This window comes from Cervus canadensis, chromosome 1 (genome assembly GCF_019320065.1).
Source record: "Cervus canadensis isolate Bull #8, Minnesota chromosome 1, ASM1932006v1, whole genome shotgun sequence".
Lineage (NCBI taxonomy): Eukaryota > Metazoa > Chordata > Mammalia > Artiodactyla > Cervidae > Cervus > Cervus canadensis.
In genome coordinates, this window is record NC_057386.1 from 7,116,345 (window position 1) to 7,129,598 (window position 13,254).

General features: G+C 47.8%; 2 protein-coding genes across 4 annotated transcripts in view; one reads left to right on the plus strand and one right to left on the minus strand.

The window, feature by feature from the left end:
- Positions 1–8,997, minus strand: part of RECQL5 (RecQ like helicase 5) — a 29,473-nt gene extending 20,476 nt beyond the window's left edge. For both annotated transcript variants that reach the window (XM_043460886.1, XM_043460893.1), the window contains exons 1-8: positions 8,864–8,997; positions 8,207–8,344; positions 6,973–7,094; positions 5,463–5,981; positions 4,828–4,930; positions 4,126–4,237; positions 2,811–2,973; positions 1,400–1,479 (exon numbers count right to left, since the gene is read on the minus strand). In XM_043460886.1, the coding sequence (XP_043316821.1) occupies positions 1,400–1,479; positions 2,811–2,973; positions 4,126–4,237; positions 4,828–4,930; positions 5,463–5,981; positions 6,973–7,094; positions 8,207–8,333 (1,226 nt within the window). In that variant the 5' untranslated portion in view covers positions 8,334–8,344; positions 8,864–8,997. The remainder of the gene's footprint in view (positions 1–1,399; positions 1,480–2,810; positions 2,974–4,125; positions 4,238–4,827; positions 4,931–5,462; positions 5,982–6,972; positions 7,095–8,206; positions 8,345–8,863) is intronic.
- LOC122436794 (SAP30 binding protein) overlaps positions 8,973–13,254 on the plus strand; it is a 33,190-nt gene continuing 28,908 nt past the window's right edge. The window contains exons 1-3 of one of the 2 annotated variants that reach the window (XM_043460918.1): positions 8,973–9,317; positions 10,536–10,645; positions 12,972–13,019. In XM_043460918.1, the coding sequence (XP_043316853.1) occupies positions 9,212–9,317; positions 10,536–10,645; positions 12,972–13,019 (264 nt within the window). In that variant the 5' untranslated portion in view covers positions 8,973–9,211. The remainder of the gene's footprint in view (positions 9,318–10,535; positions 10,646–12,971; positions 13,020–13,254) is intronic. The other variant, XM_043460908.1, reaches the window with a different exon arrangement.

Sequence of the window (13,254 nt, forward strand, 5' to 3'; positions counted from 1 at the left end):
AGGCAGAGGCCCCTGGGAGGACCTGTCCTCTTGTGTGGTGAGCTGCTGCAGCCTAGAGGTGGCAGAGCTAAGCCTCCGGACAGCCTCGCAGAGCCTCAGACTCATCCCCAACAAGAACCCAGCCAGGGCGCTTTCCAGCACAGGGGACTCTGATACCCAGCAAGGACACAGAGCCCTTTCAGGACAAGCACTTCACTCAAGAAGCCGAAGGAGGCCTAATTTAGCAGTTCATAGTATGAGTGCCTACAAAGGGCTCTGGTCACAGGGGCTGTGGGCAGGGGTCCTGACCACCTCTGCTGGGCGTGGTCTTGCGAGGCCAAATCAGAGATGGCTGCTTGGAGAAGGAGACAGCTTCAACCCAGGACCCACCAACTCATCAGTGAAGAGGAGGGGGTGAGAGTCAGAACACACGGCCCAAGTAAGAGCCTCTCTGGTCTCCAGAGGAAACCGTCAAACCTCTGCTGGACACGAGGACCATGCACTTAATCAGCTCCGTGCTTCGAGAATCTAGTACAGCAAAAACCAAGATGGCATGTGTGTATGAAAACGTGCACGTCCCTGACAACTGGAAGACGGGATTAGCATCTGTCCAGCTGTGAGCTTCGTGACCATGACCTCTCTGGTCCACTCGAAGTCTGAAGCCATCAGTTCTGCATCTACCTTACAGGTTGTCCAATGAGATCTAACTAATGAGAGTAGAGGAATCAAAGAGCTTTTTGATCCAAGCACTATACAAATGCCAGGGCTCCTGGCCTGTCTCGAATGCTCCTGGACGTCCCTCACACAATGTGCCCACAGCTGCTCGTGCCCGGGGCCCGCCCTGAGCAGCTATCAGGCTCTTTCATAGCCCCCTCCAGCAGCAGATGCGGATCAAACAGATACGTGGTTTCCTAAGTGGGCAGGCTGCTGTTACATTAGAAACACTGATGTCTCTCCAAGCACATTACCGCCCCCTCCGCCCCCTAAGAGATAAGCTGAGCCACATGTTTCTGTTTGGGTCTGGGACGAGGCTGACTACCCTACAAGTGAAGCCAGTGGTCCAGCTCCATGGCACATGGCAACTACAACGCCAGTGGCGCAGAATGGGTCGCATCTCTTGGAATGGAGTTATTCACGGGGCCAGCTTCTCCGGAAGTGGGTAGAGTGGGATGGGTGGGTGACCACCCAAAATACACAATGAATCCTCACAGGGCCAGAGTTTCTGGGGCCTTCCACAGAAAAGTGGACGGGTACCACCTTCCATGCTCCCTGACAGGAAACATCCCACACGATGGCCATCAGCAGGCAGGGGTCCCTTGGTGGCCCAGGAGCTGCCCTACATGAGCTGGTTAACGTGTGGTACCGGGGGAGGGAAAGGTCTCATCAACACTTGGCTCCACACACGAGATACGTCACTCACCCCGATTCTTCGCAGAAGGCCACCAGGGCATCAAAGGCCAAGACTGCAGCTTTATCAGATGCTTTGTTCCCTCTCTTTTCCTGGAGACAAGAAACAACTATTCAGCAAAAGTCTTACATAGTTGGACTACCGTATAGCCCAACAAATGATGAGAGAGAAAAACAGCAAAGGATACTAATAAAGCCATTCACAAAACAGTCTCCACACCTGACCATGCATCACCTGAGCAGCTTTTGGAAAACAGAAATTCCCCAAAGTTCCAGCTCCAGTCAAGGCAGGTCCCAGGTCACTTTTTTCAAGCAATTTCAGGTGACTTAGTTCCAGAAATAGGCTATCTCGCTTAAAGGGTACCTATATATATGTAAGTATGTATGCATGTATATACACTCTTTTTCCTTTTTTGGTATGTGGGATCTTAATTCCTAGATAAGGGATCAAACCTCGCCCCTTGCGGTGGAAGCACAGAGTCTTAACCACTAGACCAGAGTCTTAATCACCGGACCACCAGGGAATTCCCTACCTGTATTTTAAAATTTTAATAGATATTGCTAGATTGCTTCCCTCTGCAAAAGACTGTAACACTGCATTTTTCTCTTGGCAAAGTGTAGACACTCTTTCCTACACGTGCCCATAGCAATAGGGTTTGAGCTCTTACACATGTGTCAGATTTTAGTTTAATTTGCACCTCCTTGATTACTACTAGATTTGAACATCTTTGGATATATCATTTGATGAGTTTTTCTGGGAATTTTTGTTTCATATCCTTTATTTTCTCTTGTCAGTTGGGGAAAACTCTCTATTTATTGCCCACTTTAACCTTTGGTTTACCTTTTACATTAAATATCTTTCCAGGTCTATTATTTATTTATTGCCTCTCTTGATGGTATCTTCACCACACAGAATTTTTCCACAGATTCAGGATTTATGGAAACTTTAGATTATTTATGTATCCAAATATTTGGTTTTTTGGATAGCTTTCTGGATTTTTAATTTACATTACAAAAGTATCTTCACCGGATCTCCAGCCCCAGGTGACATACTGGACTAATCTTAATCCTTTTTCTTTGGGCCACACAGTTTTCAAGATCTTAATTCCTTGACCAGATATTGAACCTGGGGCCACGGCAGTGAAAGCGCTGAATCCTAACCATTGGACCATCAAGGCAGGATTGATCCTGACTATATAAAATAACACACACACAACAGACTGCACGAAGATAAAGTATAAAGAAAAAAGTCTAACCTTGTTACAAGCTATCTACCAACAATGCCCCATTCGCCCCCTTGTACTTTCGAGCCTCAGGAGCACCCCTCCGGATTATAGAAGCCCCATCTGGGTTCCAAAATACGCCGTGTGAAATGGTGGCGCGGTGGGTTCGGACAGGAAGGGCTCCTACTGTCCAGGACTCACCTGCAGTTTTGCAACTTCCTTCCTGATCAGGAAGCTGACTTGGTCCCGGTCGCTCCTGGAATAGTAGAGGCGGCACCAGGAAGGCTTTCCATCTCTGCCTGCCCGGCCAGACTCCTGGTAGTACCCAGCCATAGACTTGGCAATATTCCAGTGGGCGACAAACCTGGGATCCAAGGGACAACCACCATGAGATGTGGGGGAAAAGCCGAGGGGAGGAAAAACTCTGGGATGGCTGATCAGGGCCCTTCACAGGTACCAGGAGTGGGGAGGCTGGCAGGGAGAGGGACCCCAGAGTAACAAGGCTAGGACACCTGCAGTCTGCCAGCAGGCCTCCCTCCCATGCAGCAGCCCATAGAAAAAGTGGTGGATTTAAATAAGGTTAGGACACTTACGAGCTGAGTAAGTCCTCTACAACATCTTTGAAGAACAAAAAAGTTAACATTTACTAAATACCTACTATGAGCCAGTGTACATGTTTGTCTTGTTTAATCATTACAGTCATCACATGAGCTAGCCTCATTTTATAGACAATAAACTTGGGATTCAGAAAGGTAAATTCGTACCAGGGGATGGTAGAGCTAGGACTTGAGTCTTGGGGTGTCTGATTCCAAAGCTGTTCCCTAACAAGACACAGTTGACCCAGGGTTCAAGCCCTGATTCCAAAGTCCATGTTCTCTCAAGCGTAGTTCATGGTCTAATTCCTACCCTGACCAAGGCAGGGTCACTGTGAGGCTTATTGAGACCAAATGTGCAAAAGTGCTCTGTAACTCACACAAGGCATTACTGTTGGTATTAATCAGAGCAAAGGACCGGGGGCTGTAGCCCAAAACGTCTCCAGAAGGTCAGGAGTGGCTGGAGGTAAAAGATGCCCCAACAGTGGCCAGTGTGGGGCTAGGAGGCTCAGACGCACCCATCTCTGCTGGACTGTCACCAGTAAGCAGCGAGAAGGGGAGACAGTAACAAGATCTTTGCCTTTGCCTTCCCATAGGGAGTGGTTTTAAGGTACTTCACTGCACTCTCTCACAGGCTCCAGTTGCTAAGATGGGAGTGAGGAGGACTGCGTCAAAGGGTGAGCCTGAGGGGCGGCCGTGCTGCTCTGCCACCAGGGGGCAGACACACAAGAACCATCAGCATCTGGACTATGCACTTCGGATGCTGTCCTGGGGCCTCCGTTCCCCACTCTCCCCCGCCCCCACCCCCAGCCCCTGGCCCTAGAAGGACACACAGTCCTGGTCCTCTAGGCAGAGCACCAGGAGGCCCGCCCCACCCAGAGCCAGGGCCCAAATGGCAAAGTCAGACAAGAACCAGAGCTCACCTGACATTAGCTTTGTCCACTCCCATCCCAAAACTAATGGTCGCCACAATTACAGGGACCTTCTCCTCCATCCACTCGTTCTGTACCAGTGTTCTTTCAGGAGCCTTCAGCCCTAGAAAAGAGAAGGTGAGGAAGGGAACTCGCATCTCTCGTGGGTTTCCCCTGGGGCCTACCTGCACACACACTGTGAATCCATCACCTACCAGGTGTATGACCTCGGGTCAGGCACTTAAGCCACTGAGCCTGAGCCAGTAACATAAAGACCCTGGCCCGTGTGTGGCAAAGGTTCTCTCATAAATGTGAGAGCCAGGATTCAAACCCAAGTCCAGGGACTTCCCTGGTGGTGCAGTGGCTAAGATTCCGTGCTTCCAATGCAGGGGGCCTGAGTTCGATCCTGGTCAGGGAGCTAGATTCCACACGCCACAACTAAGAGTTCGCATGCCACAAGGAAGTGCCATGACTAACACCCAGTGCAGCCAAATAAATATGCCAAAAAACAACCCCCAAACACCCACGTCCTTATTGGCCTTCAGAGCTTGTGCTCTTGCCACAGCACCAATTCCTGGACTAAAAAACTCATCACCTGCTGCTGGGTGGGCACAGGGGACGACAAGAGTTCAGGAGATCCTTTAGATCTCATTCATGTCTAGGCACCTTTTTGTGGATTTAAGGGAGGAGAGCCAGAGCCCAGGTGCCCCTTACCTGCGTGGTACGCCTTGGCGCCCACGCCCCTGTAGCTGAGCTCTATGGCCAGCTGTTCACAGGCCTCCCTGGTTCTGCAGTAGATGATGCCACAGCCGGACACCTGAATGTGGAGACACAGGGAGAAAACAAGCATTGGGAAAACAAAACACTCAGCCCATCGTACTGCGGCCGCTTCAAAAGTGGCTCCTTCTCTCAGCCTCACGATCTCCTCTGAGGCAGACCACCTCACACAGCCCTGCCACTTTCTAACAAGGCGGGACCAAACTGGCTCAAAACCCAACCTTTCCAACCTCTCTGCCTCCTCCCCTCAAGCCCCGGATAGGTCTGCAAAGGAGGAAGAGTCCAGAACACAGGAACCCCGGTAAGTGAAACAATGCCAGAAAACCAAAACTCTTGTGTTCGAGTTTTAAGAAGCTACAGCTGGGGCTTCCACCGCAAACAGCACAGGTTCGATCCCTGCTCAGGGAACTAAGATCCTACATGCCACACAGTGCAGCCCCTCAAAAAAAGTAGCTACAGCTAGTCCTGGCTAAGAAAGCTGGAAAAAAACAAAGTTTTTAGAAACGAGAATCTATCTTTATGCTGCGGCTAGCACCCCACTGGCCCTTCGACCCTGACTTCAGTGCTCTCACCCCTTTATCAGCCTTCTGCCCAAGAGCCTTAAGGCAGAAGTCCCTCAGGTTCCCATAAGGATCAGGAAGCAGTTCCTTGAACTGCACGTCATAGAAGAGGTTGGCCCGGAAGCAGGGAGTCTTGAAGGTAGCAACTGGCTGCTTCAGGTGCAGGGCAGCAAACACATCCTCTCGGACCTGTGGGGTGGCCGTGGCGGTCAGAGCCACGCACGGGGCATGTGCCAGGCGGGAGCGCAGGGCTCCCAGACGCAAGTAGTCAGGGCGGAAGTCGTGCCCCCACTGGGAAACACAATGAGCTTCATCCACCACCAGGTAGGAAAGCAGGTGGCGGGACACTAGGGAGTTCAGGGTGGGCTGGAAGGAGGTGGAGGCCGCCATCTCCGGCGTGATGTACAGAAGCTTCGTCTGGGGCTTTTCCTGCTCTAGGTCAGAGAGCAGCTCCTTCCTCTCCTGCACCGAGAGCTTCGAGTTCAGGGAACTCACTCGGACCTTCAGAGCCAGCAAGTGGTCCACCTGGTCCTAAAGGCAGAAGGGGGAGAGGCCCAGAGCAAACAGTAAGCGGCCCTCAGGACTCGTAAATGTCGCTATGACTCCCCGAGGGTGTTTCACAGGCATAAATTATCCTCCTCCCACCCTCCAACGTGTCTTGTCTTTGCATAAAAGAGGTACAGACGAGGAAGCCGTGGAAATGAGGAGCTAGACAGGCACGGCTTTAATCCAAGCTCAATTACCACATGCTCTTCAGCTGGTCCTTGAACTTTCAACTTTCTCATTTTCTTTCTCTTTACTATAAAAACAGTAAAACTACCTAGTAGGATTGCTGCAAAAATTAAATGAACTTTTATACCTCAAAGGTAAGTTAACACCCCTCAGGCACTTAGCACAGAGCCTGAGACTAGGGCACACTCGTGAAGCATGGTCACTGCTGTTCTCTGCCTTGCCTGCTCTCTTTCTCCTTTTCTTCATGGCGGATGGCTCTTACCCACACAGCCACACTTCCTCATTTCTGATTCTACCAGCCCATCTGCAGGCTTTAAATATAGCCAGAAGTACAGTTAACAACATCCCAACAAGTTTCTCATCTGTTTTTCTGTCTCACAGCTGTGTGCCCACCAGAAGCAAGCAGAACATACCAGGGATTCCCCCATATCAATTTACCTCTCTACCCATCTGCATCTTCGAGAACATCAACAGTGCATGTGTATATATATGAGAATGTATATGTACATACAAATACAGTTCCATGTTCCCCCAGACAAAAAGTTACAAAGGAAGGTAAGAACCTCAGGCCATCAAAACAGAGAGGACTCAATCATAACCCACCAGAGTGATATGCACTTGTGGAGAACCCCACACTTAGGCAATTCAGAAACCCAATACAGAGGGACAAAAACAAATCAAAGAAAAGCAAGAGGCAAAAGACCAATGAAAGGAGAAGTAAAATTTCCAGCTACTAAAAAAAAGTCCCCTAAACTTTCTGGGCTGCCATCTTCATTCACTTGAGCCTCACCTGAATCAAAGCAATGAGAGGAGAGACCACGATGGTGATGCCTTTAGCCAACAGAGCAGGGAGCTGATAGCAGAGGGACTTTCCTGCCCCTGTGGGCATGCACACAAAGACATCCTTATCACCTGCAAAAGACAAGAGGACAACATCTCAATGCTCCTGCCTTTTATATATTCCTCCCATCAAGGCTGTTGAAAATTAAAGGATAATGTAAGAAAAACCCCTAGCAGAGTGTCTGGCCCATGGAAGGGTCTCAATATAATTGCAATTCTCTTCCCACCCTTTCTAGGAAAAGAGGGGTGATCCAGGGAGATTCAGCAATGCATGCCAATCATTTCCAGCAGTGGTAACAACTACAAGGGTAAGGAGTCGGAGTCTGCTGGGACACGGATGGTTGAACTGAGCTGAATCAGGATTCAACGAAAGCTGAATCCTTCTGGATGGGTGAGCATATCTGTGTAGACATGGATACAACATCACTTAGAGGGATTTTGTTTATAAATGTTACAGTGTCACTGACATTACACTCCTGCTCCCCTCTTGACAACCTCCATCTGTCAACATGCTGCTGCTGCTGCTGCTAAGTCGCTTCAGTCATGTCCGACTCTGTGCGAACCCACAGACGGCAGCCCACCAGGTTCCCCCATCCCTGGGATTCTCCAGGCAAGAACACTGGAGTGGGGTGCCATTTCCTTCTCCAATGCATGAAAGTGAAAAGTGAAAGTGAAGATGCTCAGCCGTGTCCAACTCTTAGCGACCCCATGGACCTCAGCCTACCAGGCTCCTCTGTCCATGGGATTTTCCAGGCAAGAGTACTGGAGTGGGTTGCCACTGCCTTCTCCCTCTGTCAACATAGCTCTGGTTCATAATGCTATTACTCCTTCCCTATTTGGGATCCACGCCACTCAATCTTCAACAAGGAAATTACCTGGAAGATGACTGCCTTAAGACTATTCCTGCCAACTACCCCCACCCCCGCCACACACACACACACTGTTGTCTACACCAAACAAAAGAGAACGGAAATGTATAAAGTGTTTTCAAAGATACCTTAGCTCTGACTGTGAACTATCAGAACCAGAACAGTTGGGTGGTTCTGCTGAGAAAACTACGTTTAGGGTGACACATCTACATCTCCAAAACCAAATATGGCCTGAGAGCAGGGAGGTAGGAAGGGTCAGAAGGAAAGTGCTCTGCAGCAGCACAAATGTAAACACAGGTAGCTTGGCAATGTTACCTTTCACTACAGCCATGATTGCCCTCTCCTGCAAAGGCGTCTTAAAAGAGTCAAACCCAAAGACCTTCTTCAACGTGTTCCGGACTCGACGCTCAGGGTCAAAAGGAGAGGAAGGGTGGGTACTCATCTTTACCAACAGTGGCCAAAGGTTAAGGAAAAGGTGATGATCATAATGGTTGCAACTAGAAACCTCTGTTCTACTTTTAAAAGACTGCTTATTTTTCTCTATGAGTATAAATTTGCTTTATTATACTCAAACAATGCACTATTTTCAAGTAATACAGCTCCAGGTGAAGAGCCTGGAGCAATACATTCTTGAGTAATTAACATCTCTATTTTTATGCTCAGTGAAAATAAAATCTTCTAACTATCCCCAGGCCACGGTACAGCGCAGAGCTAGAAATCAGATCACCAGAAGAAACACAAATGTCTTAGGAACAGTTTGGAGAAGATGGAATTTTTTCCCTAAGATCCACCCTCTACTCCATAAGCACTGCCACTGACGACCATTCTTCCCCCCGGGACCTGACCCCTTCTTCCCACCACCCTCTCCCCCACCCCCCGAAGGACAGCTCTCCCCGTTTCCTCTACTCAGCCCCAGATCCGCTCTTTTCTCCCTTCCCCAGCCAAAGCCTCCCTCTCTTAACCCCAAGATATCAGAGCCGGCCGTGGGCTCCAAGAAGCGAAGGCTCTTGTCGGGCCGCTGCTGCCCGCTGGCTCAGGAACTACTCGAAGACCCCCATACGCCTCAGGTAACTGAAAAGCCAAACTGCTGGGAAAGCAGTGTCAGGTAAATCCCACAGAAGCTTATGTCCGTCGCGCAGTGATGACGTTCGATAGCGTTGGCACGAGGGGCGGAGCCAGGCGTGGAAAGGGCCGTTTTGATTGGTTCTCGGTCTGGAAGGGGCGCGGGGTCTCCTGGGATCCGGAAGAAGTCGCCTTTCTGCGCGGAAGTCGGCTCTTTAGAGTCATAGAAGTGAGCCACGCCGGGGCTGTGGAAATAAGATGGCGGGGAAGAAGAATGTTCTGTCGTCTCTGGCAGTTTACGCGGAAGATTCAGAGCCCGAGTCTGACGGAGAGACTGGAGTTGAAACGGCGGGCGGCGCGGCTGGTGAGGCCCGAGAAGGGAACTGGAAAGGGAGAATCAGGTTACTGCTCCCCTAGCCGGCGGGAGGGAAAGAGATGGTCATTGTACCCCAAGTATCGGGCCCCGGAGCCCCAAAGGGCGCTCAGGGTCCTGGGCTAGACCGAGCGTTATATGCTCTGTAGCACGAATGGACCGTCTCCTTCCGTTAATTCGATTATCCTTCCGTAATTTACTGAAAGTCTCCGTGCTGGGCATGGTGCTGGGCAGAAGGATAGACAAAGGGGAGAGAGGATCCAAGGCTACTGATCCACTCCCTGTTTTCTCCGGGCTTGTTTGTGGGGAAGAGCGAACCTTTTAATTAATAATATGCCCTAGACATACTTTGGAGCTTTGTACCTCCGGTCTCCACCGCGGGAAGAGTCTTAATTCAGTAGATCTGGGGAAGGACCTGAGCATTTGTGATCCTGCCAAGGCTTCTTGGTGATTCCGTTACTTTGTGAGTTGTTTAAAGCCCATCAATGTTTTGTTGCCCTACTCACGTTGAGAATAACAGTAGTAAGAAGTGGGAACAGATTTATATGGGAGTGAAGAGAGGCAGCAAGTTACCCAACATATTTGAGCCTTGGTTTCCTCATCGGGAAGTGATGGAGGGGCTTGGACTAAGTTAGCTTCTCAGTGCAAGTGGTCTTGGCCTGTCTGGAAGTTCCCTGCTGGTTTCCCAGTAATTTGCATTGTTTGGGGGGTTTTGTTGTTTTTGTTTTAAACATTTTGTTCATTTTGTTTCTCAGGTAGATATGATTGGGAACCTCTCAAGGCACCCCTGTTTTAAGGTCCAGTTCCTAGGGGAGGACTTACAAAAATGAGGATGACAGAGTCCTCGTCTTGTATGAGAAGACTAGTTCATTGGTGCCTATTATACAAAGTAGACATAGGCAGATCAAAAGAGGGGGTTAAACAACGTGATGTAACAGCTGAGAGAAAAGAGTTGGCATAATAGGTGGATTGAAGCATTAAAAATGAAATTTAATATTACTTGGCTTTCTTTCCTGTTCTTTTAATGAATTCATACACTAAATTTTGTAGTCTTCCCCAAAACGGAATCTGGGCCAGTGGTCACTTACATGAGATTTAGGTTTTCCTTGTCTCTTCAGAGATAGTCCTGGCCCCTCAAATTACTCAAGTGTTTTTCTCCATTCTTTTCCCCAGTCATTCATCTTACATTTTTCTCTTCTGTTTAATAAGAGGAGAAAGGTGGATTGGTATCCAAAGCCTATGGAGAGGATGACTTTTCTCGCCTTGGGGTTGATGAAGATGGTTATGAAGAGGAGGAGGATGAGAACAGCAAACCGTCGGTAGGTAAATCTATTCCCAAATCCACAACTGCTCAAAGCATCATTTCATCTGTCAGAAGCTTTCTGACCTGTACCAACAATGTTCCATTTCCCCCTCCCCCCCCTTGTTTTGTGTGTTTAGTATCAGTTGAGAAAATTGGATTGGATATCCATAGTTCTCTTTGAAAATCTAATTTTTTTTTCACCCGAACCATTTTGTATTAACCTTTGTATTGAAACCTGGGGACAACAATAGTGGACAATTTTATTTAACCCAGATATCAATAACTGTTTTATGTTGGTTTTCCCTGTTTAGATAATTTATTCCATTTAAAACAGTGCATTCTTCCCAATTGATGTATCATTTATATCTGCAGTCAATTCTGTGTTATTTGTAATCTCAGTTGGGGCTCATTCAAATCTTTCAGTTTATTAAAAAGACTGGGAAGGACAGTTATCTGTGATTTGATATTTATTAAATCCTTTCTTGATATTCTACTTGGCACTTTTTATCAGAGTGTTCTTGATCATCAAATCTTGCTTAAAGTTTAGTATGTGCTGACTAGCAAAGAAAAGAGAACTTGCATCTTAATTTAACCAGAAAGACTTTAGATACACTGTCACCTAAAATTTAAAAGTTTGGAGAATTTAAGTCTAAGGAAAAACAAGGATTCAGACTGGTACTTAACACAGACATACAAACTTGTATCTCAATGTAAAATCTGGCTGGTTAGCAACAGCTTTAATTAAAACACCTAGTGAGTTGGTGATGGACAGGGAAGCCTGGCGTCTGCTGTCCATGGGGTCGCAAAAAGTCAGACATGACTGAGTGACTAAACTGAACTGGATGTTCTATATGTTATTTGTTTGAAAATGTTATGCATTGCTACATAAACGTTAGAGTTAAAATGCTTTACAAATTAAACAAAAATGCATTTTGTATATTCTGTTCTTTTGGAAGATATTTTTGTCCTTTGAGGTTTCCCCTCCCCCATTATTGCTGATAACTCAGAATTGACTAAAATTGTTTAGAAAAGCTTTGTAAGTTGTTTCATTTTCCTGACTGTTCTTAAGTGAGTACATACTGGCTTAACATCCAGTAACTATTTCCTTCAGCAAATTTGCATGATGTGTGTTTTTGAGGTGTTCCTCTGCGTTTACTTTGCATAGAATTTTCACCATATTTAAGCTTTATTTCACACTTTAGTAAAATCCTCGCATCCAGTCCCAATATAGACATTCTAAAATGTGATTGTATTTAGCTGAGCTACATCTCTGATTATTTGGCCTGATGGGTTTCATTTGCAGCAGATTGTCTTTAAAAGCTGTGGCTCTCTTGATACCTTGCAGAACAATTAAATCTCAAAACCATCAGGCTAGTTGAAGTCTCTCAGGTGGTGGTTATTTTAACCTCTGGTGTGCTCTTTGATATGGGGAGGGGGGCATTTAGGGTGATTGAAAACAGCAGTTTCAAATGAAACTTTCCACTGGATGTGAAATTACAGCTCCCGTGCATTGGGGTGTGCTCATAGTGGAACAGACACAGGAGACAGTTGCCTGACAGGGTAGCTGATCTTTGACCTTCATTGGGTTTCAGTGGAATGGTGGGCTAGCTTGTGTGAGGCTGGGGCATGCATTGGAAAATGTTGTGTCCAACTGGTACTCCGTGTCAGGCAGGCCATTTGGATAAGGAACAAGGCTGGCTAGAATGGGTTAGTTCTCCAAAAGCTTGGATGGAGGCGGGGCCCCCTCAGCTGGGTCCCAGGACAGTCCTGACTTTCCCAGTTCACTTGCCCTGGTCGTTTGATGCCTGCCTTCCTATTGTTCATGCTGATGTGCAGATGTTACTGGGTTGATGCGCTCGGGTATGGCATTGGGGTGAGGGGTCATGGCACTCAGGGAGGCGAACACTGTCGTGGAGTTCTGAGTCTGATGTCTTTGTGTACATGAAAGGCAAAGAAGGAAAAAAAGATTGCTGTACTTTGAAACCATGGGTATTTCACTGGCAGCGCCATGCCTGCTTTATCCTATGGGGCCTGAACTTTTCTCAAGCGTATTGCAGCCTTTCTCCGTTTGTGTGTGTGTGGTCTTTAATCTTAGGCATTTTCATTGGTATAGACTATGACCCTGCTGGAGTAAGGACTTTGAGCGGCTGATGTTCTGTTTTTCTTACCCAGAACATCTCTTCTTCCCTTTCTCTTTCTCTGGAGCCTGGGTCATATGGTAGGGGAGGGATTCTTGGTGGGACGACCCAGGCTGGGTAAATTTGCTTCATACCCTAGTTATGTATGTGAGAACCTCAGGCCCACTCCTTTAAGCTTAATCCTCTAAATTCTTTGTCTTGTAGGAAGATGACGATTCAGAGACTGAAAAACCTGAGGCTGATGACCCAAAGGTATTTGGTGTTGGCTGTGGTGGGGTGGCTGGATATGAGCAAGGCATTTTTAACTCATGGCTCAGTTCATATGTCTGGTTCCAGATCTGTCCCACTAACATACCGTGTAACCAGTGTAATTTGGGGGGTGGGGGTGGGGATCAATCCTGCTTTAAGAGAACTGGAGACCACCCTGGACTGTCTTGAGGCAGCTTAATTTGCAGCACCCTGCCTGTTCTCTAAATCCAGGTGGGCT